This window comes from Elephas maximus, chromosome 10 (assembly GCF_024166365.1).
Source record: "Elephas maximus indicus isolate mEleMax1 chromosome 10, mEleMax1 primary haplotype, whole genome shotgun sequence".
In the NCBI taxonomy this organism is placed as follows: Eukaryota; Metazoa; Chordata; class Mammalia; order Proboscidea; family Elephantidae; genus Elephas; species Elephas maximus.
In genome coordinates this window covers 5486389-5505775 of record NC_064828.1, presented here as the reverse complement: position 1 = coordinate 5505775, position 19387 = coordinate 5486389, and the positions used below count along the sequence as shown (strand labels likewise).

General features: G+C 39.3%; 2 protein-coding genes across 12 annotated transcripts in view; one reads left to right on the top strand and one right to left on the bottom strand.

Moving 5' to 3' along the window:
- Window positions 1-7345, bottom strand: part of FAM227B (family with sequence similarity 227 member B) — a 342173-nt gene extending 334828 nt beyond the window's left edge. Inside the window, exons 1-2 of the mRNA XM_049898966.1 lie at window positions 6773-7345; window positions 4765-4824 (exon numbers count right to left, since the gene is read on the bottom strand). The gene's annotated coding sequence lies outside the window, so the exon portion shown is untranslated. The remainder of the gene's footprint in view (window positions 1-4764; window positions 4825-6772) is intronic.
- A 289-nt stretch (window positions 7346-7634) lies between these two features.
- Window positions 7635-19387, top strand: part of DTWD1 (DTW domain containing 1) — a 177212-nt gene continuing 165459 nt past the window's right edge. For 10 of the 11 annotated variants that reach the window (XR_007518872.1, XR_007518866.1, XR_007518865.1 and 7 more), the window contains exons 1-4: window positions 7635-7741; window positions 12526-12824; window positions 16888-17031; window positions 19117-19375. Coding sequence is in view for 2 of the 11 variants with exons in the window: in XM_049897722.1 (XP_049753679.1) it covers window positions 12561-12824; window positions 16888-17031; window positions 19117-19375 (667 nt within the window). In the remaining 9 variants the exon portion in view is untranslated. The remainder of the gene's footprint in view (window positions 7742-12525; window positions 12825-16887; window positions 17032-19116; window positions 19376-19387) is intronic. The other variant, XM_049897720.1, reaches the window with a different exon arrangement.

Sequence of the window (19387 nt, the reverse complement as noted above, 5' to 3'; positions counted from 1 at the left end):
TTCTTAATAGATTTTATTACGCCAACTGACTTAGATGTCCCCTGAAACCATGGTCTCCAGACCCCTGCACCTGCTACACTGGCCTTCAAAGCATTCAGTTTATTCAGGAAACTTCTTTGCTTTTGGTTTAGTCCAGTTGTGCTGACCTCGCCTGTATTGTGTGTTGTCTTTCCCGACACCTAAAGTAGTTCTTATCTACTATCTAATTAGTGAATGCCCCTCTCTCCCCCTCCCTCCCTACCCCCTCATAACCATCAGAAAATATTTTCCTCTTTGTTTAAACTATTTCTTGAGTTCTTATAATAGTGGTCTTATACAGTATTTGTCCTTTTGCAACTAATTTCACTCAGCATGAAAACATGGTATTTTCAGTCGCATCATATTCATGTGAAAGCTGGACAATGAATAAGGAAGACTGAAGATGAATTGATGCCTTTGAATTTTGGTGTTGGCAAAGAATATTCAATGTACCATGCACTGCAGAAGAATGAACAAATCTGTTTTGGAAGAAGTACAGCCAGAATGCTTCTTAGAAGTGAGGATGATGAGGCTTCGTCTCATATACTTTTGACGTTTTATCAGGAGGGACTAGTCCCTAAAGAAGGACATCAGGATTGGTAAAATAGGTTAGAGAAAAACAGGAAGACCCTCAATGAGATGGATTGACACAGTAGCTGCAACAATGGGCTCAAACACAGGAACAACTGTAAGGATGGTACAGGACACAGCAGCATTTTGTTCTGTTGGACACAGGTTTGCTATGAGTTGGAACCAACTGGATGGCATCTAGCAACAACAACAACAATACAGAATTTAATAACAATCACAGAATGATTTTAAGAAATATCATTCTAAGGATTCATAGAACTGGGCACAAATATTTCAAATTTAGGTCTTTTAACTTCAAATCTATCATTTTCAAATACAATTCAGAATCATCCCTTGAAACAAGTGTTTACTCTCTAAATCATCTTGTTTTTAATGACAGATGTTTCATAATCATCCATGTTTGAAGTCTGAATTACCTTAGACTCTTCCTTCTCCTTCATTATCTCCTATACCCATTCCATCACCATGATCCCTTTAAAAAAAAAAAAAACTAATATATGGCTTCCTTTACAATCCCACCATTGATTCCATAAAGATTAAAGCCAAGAAAATCCTATGAAGCGGTTTTACAATGGTGGTCTCTGTGAGTCGGGGTTTGACTCGATGGCAGCTAACAACATGTTTGTGCAATTACCTTATTTTACTTAACCTTTTATTAAAGTAAAGCATTCATAGAGTGAACTGCAGAAGTCTTAAATGAATGGGTAGATAACTTTTTTTTATAACATATACCCCATATAACAATGCACAAGTCAACATCTGTTCATGTTAATACAGAATATTATCAGTAACCCAGAGTAAATTCTTGCTCCTTTCTTTATCCCCTTCTTTGCCCCCGCAAACGAAACTCCCGTTCCGACTTATACTGCTCCAGATATGTTTTGCCTATTTTTCAACTTCATTTGAATGGAATCATTAATATGTACATTTATCCAGAAATGTGTAGCCAGAATACATACATGTTGTTATCAGGTGCCACTGAGTCGGTTCTAAATCATAGAACCCTTTGCTCATCAGAACAGAACACTGCCCGGTCTTATGTCATCCTCACAATTATTGCTACGTTGGAGCCCACGATTGCAGCTACTGTGTCAATCCATCTCACTGAGGGTCTTCCTCTTTTTTGCTGACCATCTGCTTTACCAAGCACAATGTTCTTCTCTGGGGACTTGTCTCACCTGATAACATATCCAAAGTATGTGAGACGAAGTCTCGCCATCCGTGCTTCTAAGGAGCTTTTGGCTGGACTTCTTCCAAGACAGATATGTTAATTCTTTTGGCACTCCACGGTATATTCAACTTTCTTCGCCAACACCATAACTCAAAGGCATCAATTCTTCTTTGGTCTTCTTTATTCATTGTCCAGCTTTCACATGCACATGAGGTGATTGAAAACACCATGGCTTGGGTCAGGTGCACTTTAGTCCTTAAAGTGACAACTTTGCTTTTTAACACTTTAAAGAGGTCTTTTGCAGCAGGTTTGCCAAATGCAATGTGTCATTTGATTTCTTGACTGCTGCTTTTTGGCTTCCATGGGTGTTGGTTGTGGATCCAAATAAAATGGAATCCTTGACAACTTCGATCTTTTCTCCATTTATGTTTATTCAATCTGCATCTGAGCAAATAATCAGAAGAGCTGGCCTATATGAAGAACAGGTCATCAGGACTGGAGGAAGAACTCCTTAACAACCTGTGTTACGCAGATGACACAACCTTCCTTGCTGAAAGTGAAGAGGACTTGAAGCACCTACTGATGAACATTAAAGACTATAGCCTCCAGTATGGATTATACCTCAACATAAAGAAAACAAAAATCCTCACAACTAAACCAATAAGCACCATCACGATAAACAGGTTAAACCAGGAGGCAGGGGCGGGGGAGGCAAATTAGTTATTTTTTAAGAAGTCTGGAGTTTCTGTTCAGGGTGAGGAAAAGCATTTGAAAATGTGTAGTGGTGATGGTAGCACAACATGGCAAATGAAATTAATGTCGCTGAATTCTATACTTTAAAATGGTTAAAATGGCAAGTATTTGTTATATATATTTTACCATAATAAAGTTAAAATAAAGAAGTTAATGCGATCATAGTATACTGTGTGGCTAAGGGTTGAATGATACTTATTTAGATGTTGTTGTTGTTGTTAGGTGCCGTCGAGTCGGTTCCGACTCATAGCAACCCCATGTACAACAGAACGAAACACTGCCCGGTCCTGCGCCATCCTTACAATTGTTCTTATGCTCGAGCTCATTGTTGCAGCCACTGTGTCAATCCACCTCATCGAGGGTCTTCCTTTTTTCCGCTGACCCTGTACTCTGCCAAGCATGATGTCGTTCTCCAGGGACTGATCCCTCCTGACAACATGTCCAAAGTATGTAAGATGCAGTTTCGCCATCCTTGCCTCTAAGGAGCATTCTGGCTGCCCTTTTCCAAGACAGATTTGTTCGTTCTTTTGGAGGTCCATGGTATATTCAATATTCTTTGCCAACACCACAATTCAAAGGGGTCAACTCTTCTTCGGTCTTCCTTATTCATTGTCCAGATTTCACATGCATATGATGTGATTGAAAATACCACAGCTTGGGTCAGGCTCATCTTAGTCTTCAGGGTGACATCTTTGCTCTTTAACACTTTAAAGAGGTCCTTTGCAGCAGATTTGCCCAATGCAATGCGTCTTTTGATTTCTTGACTGCTGCTTCCATGGCTGTTGAGTGTGGATCCAAGTAAAATGAAATCCTTGACAACTTCAATCTTTTCTCTGTTTATCATGATGTTACTCATTGGTCCAGTTGTGAGGATTTTTGTTTTCTTTATGTTGAGGTGTAATCCATACTGAAGGCTGTGGTCTTTGATCTTCATTAGTGAGTGCTTCAGGTCCTCTTCACTTTCAGCAAGCAAGGTTGTGTCATCTGCATAACGCAGGTTGTTAATGAGTCTTCCTCCAATCCTGATGCCCGGTTCTTCATATAGTCCAGCTTCTCGGATTATTTCTTCAGCATACAGATTAAATAGGTACGGTAAAAGAATACAACACTGATGCACACATTTCCTGACTTTAAACCAATCAGTATCCTCTTGTTCTAACTGAACAACTGCCTCTTGATCTATGTAAAGCTTCCTCATGAGCACAATTAAGTGTTCTGGAATTCCCATTCTACTCGGTATTATCCACAATTTGTTATGATCCACACAGTCGAATGCCTTTGCATAGGCAATAAAACACAGGTAAACATCCTTCTGGTATTCTCTGCTTTCAGCCAGGATCCATCTGACATCAGCAATGATATCCCTGGTTCCACGTTCTCTTCTGAAACCGGCCTGAATTTCTGGCAGTTCCCTGTCGATGTACTGCTGCAGCCGCTTTTGAATGATCTTCAGCAGAATTTTGCTTGCACGTGATATTAATGATATTGTTCTATAATTTCCACATTTGGTTGGATCACCTTTCTTGGGAATAGGCATAAACATGGATCTCTTCCAGCCAGTTGGCCAGGAAGATGTCTTCCATATTTCTTGGCATAGATGAGTGAGCACCTCCAGCACTGCATCTGTTTGTTGAAACATCTCAATTGATATTCCATCAATTCCTGGAGCCTTGTTTTTCACCAATGCCTTCAGAGCAGCTTGGGCTTCTTCCTTCAGTACCATCGGTTCCTGATCATATGCCACCTCTTGAAATGGTTGAATATCGACTAATTCTTTTTGGTATAATGACTCTGTGTATTCCTTCCATCTTCTTTTGATGTTTCCTGCATCGTTTAATATTTTCCCCATGGAATCCTTTACTATTGCAACTCGAGGCTTGAATTTTTTCTTTAGTTCTTTCAGCTTGAGAAACACCGAGCATGTTCTTCCCTTTTGGTTTTCCATCTCCAGCTCTTTGCACATGTCATTATAATACTTTACTTTGTCTTTTTGAGAGGCCCTTTGAAATCTTCTGTTCAGTTCTTTTATTTCATCAATTCTTCCTTTTGTTTTAGCTGCTTGACGCTGAAGAGCAAGTTTCAGAGTCTCCTCTGACATCCATCTTGGTCTAGATACAGTAATAATAATAGTAAATGTTGATTGAGCCAAAAATTGTGATATCGCTCTACTGAGAGATGAGGGGGCAAGAAGGGTATGTAGGGCAGTGGGCTAGGCAATGTAATGTACTTACAGGGGTGTTGTAAAATAGCTATATCATTGTGTTCCATAGAAGAAAGTCAACGGATAATGCCTAAAATTGAAAAATCAAAACCAAATTACTACATAAGTTTTTTTTTTTTTTTTTAAGACATATGGAGTAAATAAGAAATGTTGAAAAGACTTGAGAATTTATGTTTTTGGAGAGAAGGATTGAGGAGAGTGGGGAGGGGGTTAGGACCATAGGGTTTTGGTTAAATACCTAGAATGTGACAAAACTGTTACTGTTTGGTTAAATACCTAGAATGTGGCAAACTATGTATACTTCTCTACACCTCCCAGACTCACTAGTGGTTAAAGTGGGGGCCTTGGGACAAAGTGTTTACCAGTGGAATGTGGGTAAAGTGGTATGTGCCACTTCTCGAGTTGACCCCTAAAACTTCTTGTCATTCATACTTTCTTTCTTGTCTGATAAGCTGTAGACCCCAAGTCCTAGGAGATAGCAAAACCCTAAAAAAAACCCTGGGTCCTCGAGTCTAACATTTGGAGGATAGCCATCTGACTAGGAACATTCATAGTGGATTTTGTATGAGAAATAAATGTTTATTATAAATGTTTATTACATTACATTATGAAATTTTGGGTTTTGTGGTACAACAGTAAATGCACTGTGGTAGTTTAAAAAAAATAAATGGCCACAAACTCTTTTACAATCTTTTGAGAAGTGGAATCTATGTCCCTTTCAATTGAATCCAGACAGGCTTTGTGACTCATTTGCAACCAAAAGAATGCAAGGAGAAAGGGTTGGGTAACTTTTTGGGGCTAGGACAGAAAAGGACATGCAGTTTCAGCCTTGTTCATTGCAGCACTCACCTTTGGAGCCCTGAGCCTAAACTAACTGCCATGCTGCCATGCTGCCATGCTGTGAGGAAGCCCAGGCCACGTGGAGGGGCCTTAGGCAGGAGCTCTGCTAGCAGTCCTAGTCTGCCCAGCTGAGTTCTTGGAGAAAAGTTATCCCGCCGTGCCCTTCCTCAATTATTGGCCACACAATTCGTGGAAGTGGTTGTTTTAAGCCCTGATATTTTAGAGTAATTTACTACATAACAATAGTAACCGAATGCTCATCCTAATTAAAAAATGGTTGCTTTTTAATCTGTGTACTTGAACTACTTTGATAAAATTTGAAATTAAGCCAAAAAAGAAAATGGGGTTGTGAATTATTTATTCCTGACTTGGAGATATTGCTATTGCTACTTCCTTCACTCAGGAAGTTCACCTCTCTCCCGAAATCAGAGGCTTTTAACCCACAATAAGAAATACATTTTACAAACGTAGCCTAACGTATATACTATATGTACATATTATATATATATATACACATCTGTTGCTGTCAAGCCGATTCCAACTCATAAGGACCCTACAGGACAGAGTAGAACTGCCCCACAGGGTTTCCAAGGAGCGGCTAGTAGATTTGAACTGCTGACTTTTTGGTTAGCAGCCTGTGTTGTATATATACACATCTATTTTTTTTTTTTTTATACACAAGTGGTTCAGTGCTACCGCTGCTAACCAAAAGGTCAGCAGTTTGAATCCACCAGGTGCTCCTTGGAAACCCTATGGGGCAGTTTTACTCTGTCCTATAGGGTCGTTATGAGTCGGAATCAACTTGACGGCAATGGGTCTTTTATATATATTCCATCAAACAATATTTAACTTTACAAAGTGCCATGCACTGATATTTCCATTCTATACTACTTCATTTGCAAACATCGTAGTTTTGACTAAATAGATCTTGCTTACAAATGGGTCAAGACTTCCCCCGATAGGTCCCACACAGTTGAAAAACACTGGCCTAAATCATAATCATTCAGGCCTTACCCAAGTCCAGCCCTCTGACCACACTATTCTGAGCTCTTTGAAATTTCTAGAATTTGGTAGTCATACTGTATTTTCCGTACGTACCAGCTGCCATCGTCTATTTCGACTCATGGTAACCCCACATGTTACAGAACTGTGAACTATAGAGTTTTCAAGGCTCTGACCTCTTAGAAGCAGATCCCCAAGCCTTTCCTCCAGGGTGCCTCTTCCTGGGTTCCAACCTTCGACCTTTTAGTTAGTAATTGAGCACTTAATGGTTTTCACCGCCCAGAGTCCCCTGTTTTTTGTATTAGCCATGCTTACGTTGATATTGTAAGCTTCTCTAGAGCAAGGTTCTGCTTCATCTCCCACTTAAGTATTCAAGTCATACATTGCTCTATATGTGGCCATTGTGTTTCTAATTCTTGCAATCCTTAACGAGTGTGGCAGGGAGAAAAGGCTTACTGAGCTATGTAGCCATGGCTCTGAGCCGGAATCGCCCGGACGGCACCGGGTAACCTAAGTCCAGGTACGCTTAGTTTCCACCTGGAAAAGCTCAGACAGTCGTCCCGACACTGTACGTGTGGTTAATTTTTACTCAAACCAAATCCTGAAGATATAAACAATTTTTCTGGCAGCTTTCGTTACTATAAAGTGCATGAAATATTTAATCTTGATACAGCCACAGAGGCAGTAACAGCCCTAAGATCTACGACTAACACGTGTTGGGGGTTGCCGGAACGGAAGCGCTCTGCGGCGTCAGCCTTATTGGTTTGTTTTCGCAGCTCACCCTACACCTGACTGTGCTCCCAAACGTGCCCCCGACGTATGTGGTCCGGACCGGTCTAGGACGAGGGCTCAGCGGAAGGCGGCGGGGGGTAAGGCCGGCCCCGAAGGGCCACAGCGCCCGCGACGCGGAGAGCTGACGAAGGCCTTCCCGGCTCGGCCCGCCCGGCTCTCGTCCCCTCCGGTACCTCCGCAGCGGGGCCTGCGCCACCCGGCCTTAGCAACGGCCCCAACAACGGCTCGGCTCCTCCCCCGGTGTCTCCGGGAAAGCGCTCCGCCCGGTCCGTTCCCTCTCTGGGCCCGGCGCGCGCCTGGGGTCTTGGCGGAGGGACGGCGCGTGGAGCTGCGAGGACGCGCGTGCTGTGCAGGTCAGAGTCTCACTCCGTGCCCGCGCGCGTCTCCGCGGCTCTGGGGACCGGTGGGCCTGGCCGGAGCGGTGCGGCCGCGGCCGGACGGGCCTCTCAGGCCCTCGCCAAGGCCGTTCCGCGTGCCCGGAGCGGGCGCTTTGGGAAAGAAGCTTCCGAATACTTCCTCCTCCCCCAGGAGCTGCGCTAGGTGCTCTCCGCCCCAGGGAAGGCTGCCTGGCGACGTCGGTCCCCTGGGACGCTCGCTGAATTTTTAGCAGGGAGTGACGTGCAGCTAGCTGAGGGGTGACCACGGAAGGAGAAGCTCAGTACGAACAGAGGAATAGGGGTGGAGTTCTGTGTGTTTAAAATACTAAGATTGCGGGTAGAGAATGAGGGCGCCTGGCTCCTGTACCTAAACTCTTTCTTGGGAATGTGGGACAAGTAAGGAAGTATATTAACACTTTCAGAGCCAATTCCAGGCAATTGGGTGATAAAGTCACAATCGCCACGTTTGACTGCTGAACCCGGTGGTGTAGTGGTTAAGGCCTACGGCTGCTAAGGAAAGGTCGGCAGTTCGAATGCACCAGCTGTTCCTTGGAAGCTCTATGGGACAGTCCTACTCTGTCCTGTAGGGTCGCTATGAGTCGGAATCGACTGGACAGCAACGGCCTTGGTTTTTTGGTTTTGGACTGAACTCCAGGGTACCATAAAGAACTAAAGCCGAAAGTCTACCCACCACGTGGTGGGTGGTGTGGGAGGGGCCCCTAGTCCTGTAGGAAAAAGTCCCGTATGGTACCTTGGGTCTAAAAAAGAAGTGTATAACCTGTGCATATTACGGGAGCGGATTCTTAAAAATACCCCAGGGGAAATAAATTGAAGTGAGTTTTATCTAGTATTGAATCGGCCTATGCTACAAGATAGAGGAGTCTGAGGGAATGTCCCACTGGAACTTGGGGTTGAGTCAAACTGCTTGTGCTGGGAGCCTTTTCCGTTATTGTTCTGCCCTGAAGTGCCAGGCTGCCTTCTGTGACTGACTTCTGCAAGATGGCCGATAAGAGTAGTTTGTCAGGTCCTTCAGTAGGAAGATGTGGATTGGGTACTGATGCTGCTGGACACTTTCTCATCTTACCAGTTCCAAAAATACATATTTTAAAATAACATTTTATTAGGCAAAGTTTACACAGCAAACTAGGTTCTCATTTAACAATTTCTATACAAATTGTTCTGAGCCATTGGTTACAGTCTTTACAGTGTGTCAGCATTCTCATCATTGTTTGTTGTTTCCATTGATCTAGCTTCCCTTCCCCGCCTTGCCTTCTCACCTTTGACTGTTTTGTCTCATAGAGTTAATTTTTTAAGAGAGCACATTACTCATGGGTGATATTGTTTTATAAGCCAATCTGTTATTTGGCTGAAAGGTGACCTCCAGAAATAGCTGCAGTTCCAAGTTGAAAGGATACCTTAGGGCAATACTCTTGGGGGTTCCACTACTATTGTTGGTGCAGTAGGTCTGGCCTTAGTTAGGGATTTGAATTTTGTTGTATATTTTCTCCCATTCTATCTCGGGCCCTCTATTGTGTCTCCGGTCAGTAGTGGTAGCCAGGCACCAACTAGTTCTTCTGGTCTCAGTTTAGAAGAGGCCATGTTTGGGGTGGGCTGTTAGTCCTGTGGACCAGTTTCTTCTTTGAACCTTTGATTTCCTTCATTCTCTTTTGCACCATACAAGTAGAAACCAATAGTTGTATCTTAGATGACTGTTTGCAAGCTTTTAATACCCCAGATACAGCTCACCAAACTAGGGTGTAGAACGTTATGAACTCTCTTAAGCCAATTGAGTAAGCTGTCCCCTGCAACTATGGTGCTAAGTGTTTTAACCCAGTAAAACAATCCTGCGAGTTGTTTGGTTATGTCAAGGAAGCTTCGTTATGTGCCACCTGTATGCTTTGTTATATACATGGATATATATGCAGCACGCACAAATGTGTATGTGCATATTCCTGTGCCTGCACGTGCATTTACTCACGTACACCTTGTATACACATAATATGCATCCCTATTTACTTACATAACCACACATATATTTTTGGTGTTTGTTACCGTTGTTGCAAAATTGTGTATATCATACCATTTGTTACCCAAAAATATTTTTGTGGTGAGAACGCATTTCAATTACTATTTTGTGGCTATCTTAAGTGTTTTGTGCTATACAGTAATGAAAACTAGTAGAAAAAGCATTTCTATCTTAATTTTGTTTGTGTAAAAATTACACATGCATGTCTTGGGACAAGCTTTTGTACTTTTCCAGTTTGAAATTAAGCATAATGTGTAGATAGGTCGCTAACCATTTTTCCATACCCCTACCCCACAGAAAACCCAAACTGAAGAAGTATGTGATTGAGTTACCTGCTGAATTCCTCTTGTTGCACAAGGCACACGGATAGGTGATAGTGAGAAAGTTGTGCTCCTGCAGAATTGCTGTCTGCTAGGAGGGACAGCTTCATTAAAAGTAATTACAAATTAAACTGTGCCTGTGGAGTCGACTCGACGGCACTGGGGTTGGGTCAGACGTGTCCTACCACTTCTAAGTGTGCAAAGGATGTAGAGGTGGAAGAGATCACCGTAGCCCGCACATGAAATGATAAGGAGCTGAATTAGACTCCTGACTTCGAGACAGAAAATAGAGGATTATGTGCAAGATAGAAATGATGTAACTTGGTAAATGGTTTTGGGGGAAAGAGGGCAGAAGGAGAAGTAAAAAATTTAGTTTTCAGCCTGAGTGGTAGAATGATGGTAACACGTTGGCTTTTGTGGCACCCCCAGGATCTGTATTCTTCAGCCCTTTTACTCCTGGGTTTTTTGGTGGCACGTGTGAATAAATAGCTGCTGGAATACCCAGAGAAAAGGAGTCAGGTTGGATTAGTCCAGTCCAATTTCTTTTTTAGGGTGAGTCCGATGATTTGGATTGCTCAGAAGTGTTGAGGCCTATAAATGTTTCTCTCTAAGGACCTCGGGTAGCACCAGAACAAACCCAAACCAAAAGGATGTAGGTGAAGCTTCTTTAGCTTTTTATTTATTTATTTTTTTAATTTTAGTCAGTAGTTCTTTACCAGAATCTGTAGATGGGCTCTAGGGGATCTGCGAACCCCCCGAAATTGTGTGTAAAATATTGTGTCTGTTTATTAAGGTCCAGGGCTCTTGTCCAATTCTTAAAAGAATCTGAGACCCAGAAAAAGTTGCAGCTTAGTATCTTGCGTTCTTGTAGTTGTTGAAGGAATAGTCACAAAGATAGAAACGATTTTCTGGGCAGACATGTAAGTAATAGTTTCTATTTGTGAGAATTGGGCCATCTTTCTCAAGTATCACTTTCTCTGTGCCTAATCGGTACTCACCGAAAATTTTTACTGTATTTTGGTTTTCCCCTTGGGTAAATTTGGCAAGTACATATTACTTTTCCTTCATTGACCAGCGTACTTTACTTTATATCGTTATTTGGATCCAAGTTCACAGGACCTCTAATCTTAAAAAAGCTCCTGATGAGTAGTTAAGACCAAAAAAACCCATTGCCATTGAGTGGATCCCGACTCACAGTGATCATATAGGACAGAGTAGAACTGCCTCATAAGGTTTCCAAGGCTGTGTTCTTTATGGAAGAACACTACTTCCATTTTTTTCTCACTGAGTCTCTGGTGGGTTCAAACTGCTGTCCTGTCGTTTAGCAGCCAAGCGCTTAACCACTGCACCACCATGGCTCCTCATTAATTTCTTCATAACAAACTATTGTATTTTATGTTCTACTGGACTTAGTGTTCACTTTCTGTTTGGGAGACCACAGAAAGCTTTGTGTTGCTGTCGCACAGCTTCTGTCAGTGTTCTGTATGCAGAGCGCCTGGAGCAGCTTCGTAGTTAAGCACCACAATGCCTTGGGGGTTTGTAATTTAGAGAGTCATTCTACAGCTGTGGAATGCATATCAAATCAAAGGGCCCCAGTCTCTTTTGCTCCCTTGAAAGATAGCTTACTTATAGAGTATACAAATAACAATTTGGGCAGCCATCATCCCTTTTGAAGAAAATATTAAGTGGGAAAGTTATTTTATCTTGGATACTCAAGGATCTAAATGGTGTATTTTTAAAAAAGTAGTATGAATCCTTAGAGTGAATGAACATTGATGTTACTTTGTAAGATTTTAAAAATTTCTAATCAGACTTTGTTTTCCTGGGCATATATATTGTAATGTCTAGTTAGTGTTGTGTGTGTGCGTTTTAAGTTGGAGAAGAATTTATCTTTTATAATATATTCAACTAAATTTTACCTGAAACCTTGTATTTTCATTAGAGTTCACATTGAGATTTGAGGTCATGTAATATCAATTCATAGTTGGAGTCTATGGTTGAATATGTTTCTGGCTGACACTATCATTAAATCATTACGTTTATAATATAAAATAAAGTAGCTATTTTTAGAGCAAAAAGGGTTGTTGAAAAATGTCCTGTCAGTACCTAACCTTTATATTTGAAATAAGTTTTTGACGTTTCCACTTTTTATTTTTATGATGGGAATGGCTCAAAAAGATAACTACAATTTCTTGTGTTTGAATTTATTGCTTCCTAATTTTATTTTTTAAAATAAAAATAAGTTTTATTTTTTAAAGCATGCCAATGTAGTGGTTTTAAAAATTTGTTAGTATTTATTATTAAGTACTAAAAATTTCACACAATTGTGCTCTAATATTTTGAGTAATATTCTTTATGGGGTAGTGAGTAAAATGTTGCCTGTTTCATTTTGCTCTCCCCCTTTTTTTTAACAGTGAAAATAGATCTTAAACTTAAGTTTGAATGAAAAATGTCATTCAGTCCACCTGTATTTCTCAAAGAAAGTGAAGAAAATAATTCAAAATTTGTGGAAATACAGCAGGCACAAACTACTTCCACAGTTTCAGAAGATCCCCTTCAAAACTTATGCTTAGCATCTCAAGAAGTTCTTCAAAAAGCTCAGCAAAGTGGGAGGTCAAAGTGTCTCAGATGTGGTGGTTCAAGAATGTTCTACTGCTATACATGTTATGTCCCAGTTGAAAATGTACCTGTGGAACAGATTCCACTTGTAAAGGTTGGTAAGAAATTTAATTGTTTGAAAGCAGGAAAATAGATTTTAAAAGATGTCTCATATATGTCTGTGCCAATATAATTAAGATGCTTGATATCATGAAAATGAATTGTATTAATGGAAAATTTAAAACATGTGGTCAAAACTTTTGGGTCTGAGGTGAATAGTATTGTTTTTAACGAGATCGATAACTTTTCTTTTTCTATATAGAAAATATTAACATAATTTATTTACAGCATAGAAAAAATGTGGTATAAATTTGCATATTCTAAGAGACAAGTTTATAAATTACGGAAAGAAGCTTTAAAAACTACCTTAGGTCCTTGGACTACTCCTTGAAAAGGCACTGTTCTGACTGACCTTTACCTAGGCTTTTGTGATTCGGTCCCAGGTTATATGTGGAGTTAGAGGAAATGGTGGTGACCCAAACTAAACTAAACTGAAATTAAAATGACTGAGACCAGCTCACTGGGCTGTTATCATTGTAGTGATTTTAAGCCAGATTTAAAAATTGATTAGAATTGTTTGCTTACTTTTATACTTTTTGGTGCTTACCATGACTACTTTTGTGTTCATCATAGGTTCAAGGACTATCCTGTCTACCTAATCAAATAAGAATTTATTACATACACATTAACATGTCTAGCACTGATCAGGACTTTGGGAGTAAATCAAATAACATGTAAAATTTGACAGCTGCCTGTAAGGACTTTAAAGAGAGTAAACTCAATACGCGTGGACTCATTAGAACTTGCTAGTAAGAAAATAAGTAGTCATTACATTTAAAAATATTTAAAGTGGTGATTTTAAAGTTCACTTTAATTTGAAGTAAGAAATGTACTTTAACAGTCATATTTTGTAACCTGAATTTCAGTTTAGCCTCCCTGTCATTTTGGCAAGTCTGTGATGTTTCAGGTGTCTAAAATAACACTCTCAGAATGGCCAGTGTAATGGACAGTTCACTGACCAAAAACAAGGAAGCATGGGATCTAATGTAAACTTTATCGTTTCTTCAGAAACACTGAGAACTTGGTGATAATAATCCCTTTTAAGTTTCCCATTGTCTTAGAGGAATGTTACATTCCAAGGTATAGTTTTTAAAGTACACACAGAGTTATTCTAGCTACTGTCTCTATCATAGCTATGTAAAGAATGTATTCCATTACAAGCTTTATCTTAAGATGTATTCTGTTCAAAAGGATTGCAGATCAGAATAATAAAAGTCAATAATATATTGACAGGGTTGATATTCTCAGAGAAATTTAATAATAGAAGATTATTTTCTAAATCAGTGGTCTAATACTTAATAGAAATGACTCAAAACACCCTACCAAATCTTGATCAACTCTAATGGCCAACCATTATACTGGACTTAGCAGAGTTTTTTAAAGTGTTTCTTTTAATGAGCACATAATAAAATTTTGTATGTTAATATATATTAATAGTAATAAAACTCTATAACATATTCTTTCTAATGTGTCTTATTTTTACTGTAACAAGTAGTTCAGCATTTGCTTTTAAACAGACTGCTTGGGAAGGGAGGATGACTGCACTCTGAGTAAGTCTCCCCAAACTTTTAATTTTAGTCTAGGGGGTATTCATAAATATTTATATTTTAATGCAGGATGTGACTTTTCTTAAAGCCTTGGGAGATGCATAAGTAAAGCTTAAAAAATCTTCTTGGGCTTTCTTTTAAAAAGTAAGACAAAAATAAGAAGGTAAAGAAAGTTTCATCTTTACTAGTGTCCTAGAATTTCAAAGGCTCTCTTTGCTCTTTTTGGAAAGTTGATAATCACATGGGAAGAAGCTTAGGCTTCCTACTAATGGCATTTTGTTAAATTTGGGCAGAAAAGTTTGTGGTAAATCTCCTAAAGATACATAGCTGTTAGAGAACAGGTTGATGTTCTTTTTATGTCTGAAAACATGACACTGGCATCTGGTCAACACTATTGGTGTTATCCTGCAGCCTGACATTATTTGAGAAGTATTTTCCTTTAAATGTGAACTAGAATGTAAACCTAGGATTCCACGATTTGATCTGTGCCTCTGCTTTTGTTTCGTGGTATCGGAAGTCTCAGACTTACTCTGGGATAACTAAAGATAACCAGACTGGGTCCCAGGCATATTTCATGAGCACGGATTTTGCATAATTGTCTTATACTTGTAGATTTTAGTCCGAAAACATTCTCCTCTTATTTTGTAATTTTAACAGTAGGGTAGGTGCATGACTTCTAAAATACATTAAAGCGTTCAGTCCCATGTCCTTGATATAAATGGTACCCTTCATGATAGCCAGCCTACCTGAAATGTCGGTCATCTGCTTTTGGAGCTTTTGGCCCTACTTATCAGCCATATAAAAAAGTCATTAATTTTTAGTAACGGAATACTTTGTCATGATTGGCTTTCTTCCTGTTTCCTCTTTTCTCCCTTGTCTGGGCTGAGGTCATGCTGACCTGGTTCTGAGACCCTGGCGAGAGGGAATGTAGTGTCTGCACAGCGAGGGCCATGAGGAAAGTCTGGTGCAGAGTTCAGCCAGAAGTAGACTCATATAAAATCACTGGTGTACTACCTGCTTAAATGGTAAATTTCCTATCACCACAAGTTGTTTTGATGATTTGAAGTAATTGGCCGTAACTTTATGTGATCGGATCAGTAGGCCTAAGTCTTTTGTTAAAAACAGGGAGATTGGGGGCCATGCTGGAAACCTTAACTGAAAACTATTTGGCATACATGTTTGTGGAGTCGGTCCTTCTGGGGTATATTATTTATACCATCCTCTCCCCATGTAACAATTTAAAATAGATAAAATATATAAATTGGGATCATTTAGTAGCATGTAGCAGTTCTTTCAAAAATATTCTGGAACTAATGATGTGTGCAGCAACGTGCATGACTCAGAATAATCACGCTGAGTGAAGGGAGCCAGAGGAGAAGAGCACGCACTATATGATTCCATTTATATAAGATACTAGAAAATGCAAATTAATTTATCATGGCAGCAGATCAATGATTGCCTGAGGACTGGGGGGGGCAGTTGTTGATGGAGAAAGGGGAAGGAGGGAGGTACAAAAAAACTTGGAAGAGCTGGATTTGTTCATTGTCTGGATCAGGTGATGGGTTCAAGGGTGTAGTATATGTCAAAACTTACTAGAATGAACACCTTAAATATATGCAGTATATTGTATCAATTTTATCTTTTTAATAAAGCTGTTAAAATAGTTTTCTACCCTAAGGTAAATACATGGAATCCTGCCTGTTTAGTATGGGATGTGGAGTTGGAAATGGGAGAGTGCTTATTGTAACAGAAGTCATCTGAAATCTGAAGCGAAGAACCCATATCAGGGAGGGTGTCTTATGTGTATGATGGGGGAGATATGACTCGGTTTTCATTTTCATAATCACGACAGTGCAGGACTTAAACAGGCATTAACCCAAACAAACCGAGGGGAATAATAGAATAAAATAACTCCAGAAATGCACAAGAGTTTTATTTGCACAGAGGCAGAGCGTGATCCGTAACAAATAGTGAAACTTTAAGGAAAAGACTTAGAGAAGATGATTTTGAAGCGAGTTGTTTTTAATACAAAGATTGCACCTCCTAGACCTATTCTGTTCTTCCAGTTTTTAAAAAACATAACTTGCCTTTCATTTGTGCTGTGACAGGCTGTTGCCGAGAACCACGATGTTCACAATAAGGGGGCATGTCTTTGGCATTACTGGATGTAGAAGGAACAGAATTTTAGATGTGAAACCTTTGCCCAACATTTTCTTTTAAAATAGCATGAAGTCAATAATCCTATAGTTTCCTATAGTTATTCTCGGCATAGATACTGAAATGTGAGGAATTGAACTTAATACCAGTGTAGTCTAAATGAAAGTGGCATTGGAGCTTAAAGAGCAGATTGTATGTTAAATAAGTTGAAAATAGTTTTGGATATTTCATGATTATTAATATTGAGGAAGAAGTTTACTATTTAATCTTTAAAGACCTTTTCTGTTAACATGAAAATCAGAAATTTTGTACCTGCTTTGTTGACTTGTCCTTTTTTTTTTTTTGTAATTTTAGCTTCCGTTGAAGATCGACATCATTAAACATCCAAAGGAGACAGATGGGAAAAGTACTGCTGTACATGCCAAACTCTTAGCACCTGAATTTGTAGATATTTACACATATCCTTGTATTCCAGAATATGAAGAAAAAGACCATGAAGTAAGCAGTTAATTTTTTCACAACTCTTCACATTGAATCTCAAAATGTATTGTAAATTCTCTTGCCTTTCTGAACTTGTATGAACATAATATTTACTGAACGACCCAGTGCTACCTTTATGTAACATTCAGCAGTATCCAGTTCACTTCACTGATGCCTTCAAGGGTCAAATGCCCTGGACTGTTGGGCTTTTTATAGTTTTAACGCCTTATTTCTTTTGGCTTTTACTGTTTGCCAATATAACTATGCCTGCTTTTCCTCTCTCCCTTCTCCATTCTCCTGCCTGTCTAATTTGATGCAAACTGGGAAACCAGATTACAAATTTGTTGGAATTTCTCCAAGAAGAAAAGAAAAAAAGAAAAACTGAGAAGGAAATTTAGGAATTCTCCCTGAATTAAGAGATTTAGTACATGGCCTTTGCAATGTTTCTTTTGGCTGCTCAGAGGCCTCCCTTGCTCGTTTCTCGTTCAGGTCTTTTGAGGATCATTTGTTGGTGTGATTAATTTAAAAACAGACTTAAAAATTAGTGCATCATTTGTTCCAGAAATAATCGGATAAGTTTTACCTTTCCTATCTATCTATCTGTCTGTCTATATACAAACACACACATATGTGTGTATATATATGTATTTTGTTGTTGTTGTTAATTTATATGGAAAGTTCTGTTTCTAAATAACAGCTGAGCATTTTGGATCTAGGAATATTTTTCTATTTCCTTCTTTGGTCAGCTAGGTGCCATTTATGTTGTTTAAATGGAACACAGTGCTAGGTTCTATGATGAGATGTGATATGTTTGTAAATCAAAAAAATGAAGAAGTCTTAGACTTTGCTAACTGGGTATAGGAGGAAACATAGTAGTGCATTGTGAATGTTTGAAAACATTTTATAACTGAAATTATAAATACAAGGTTTTTTGTTTTTAATTTTATTATGATTTTGATTTTAAAAGGTTTATATTTTTCGTAATAAAAATGATACATGCTTATTAAGGAAACTATGGAAAATAGAAAAGTATGGGGAGAAAATTAGCCATGATTCCACCAACATCTGTTTATTTAACAAATATTTGTTGGGTGCCTGCTTTGAGCCAGGAACTGTCTGAATAGAGGAGGCACTAGCAGTATAAGAGTAAAAACATGCTGAAAGAAGGGAGGTACCATAACTTATTTGACTTTTCCTTGAATGCTAGATTTTTTAGTTTGAATTTTTCACTGTAGTAAATAATACTTTAGCAGATATTCTTGGGCATTGTGAGTGTGTGTGTATTTCGGAGTATTTTATTAATGTACATTCCCAAAAGTGAAATTGTTGAGCCAAAGTATATGAACCTTTTAATTAATTACCAAACTGCTTTCATGAAAAGTTATACTACTCAAACCTGCCATCATTAATGGTTGTAAAAGCCTATTATATTATGTCCTCACCAAACCAAAAAACCCACTGCCATAGAGTTGATTCCGACTCCTAGCGACCTGTAGGACAGAGTAGAACTGCCCCATAGGGTTCCCAAGGAGCACCTGGTGGGTTTGAACTGCCAGCCTTTTGGTTAGCAGCTGTAGCACTTAACAAGTACACCACCGGGGTTTCCATCTCCTCGCCAGTACTGACTATATCCTTTGTCTTATCTTTGTATATTATACACGTAGCATTTAACCGTTGCTTGTCAGATATTATATAGTTTAGTTTTTCATTCAAGGTATGATTAACTTAGCTTGTATAAATCAGTGAGTAACTTATTTATGATAATAAATTACTGGAAGAGCCAGAAACGTTACCACATGTATTAAACAAGCACACACAGTAGAACTGAATGCTTGTGTCTCAGATATTCAACATTAACCATTAACCGTGAACCCGTTGCTGTCGAGTTGATTCTGAGTCATAGCAACCCTATAGAGTTTCCAAGGAGCACCCGGTGGATTCGAACTGCCAACCCTTTGGTTAGCAGCCATAGCATTTAGCTGCTACGCCACCAGGGTTTCCATGTTCAGCATCCTTTTTTCTAGTAAAGTTTTAAGTCAGACAGGATTTACTTATTTTAAAGATCATTACAGCAAACTGCTAACCTAAGTTTCTTTGCTTTAGGTTGCACTTGTTTTTCCTGGACCTAAGTCTGTCTCAATAAAAGATATTTCTTCTCATCTGCAAAAACGAGTTCGGAATAATGGTAGCGGCAAAAATGATGACCCTGACAAACCATCTGTTAAACGCAAGAAAGCTGAAGGACAGGATGTCTGTGATTTCAGTGACAGCAAGTGGAAAGGCACAACACTAAAAAGGATTATCTTTATAGATAGTACCTGGAACCAAACAAACAAAATATTCACTGATGAGCGACTTCAAGGTAAGAAAAAAA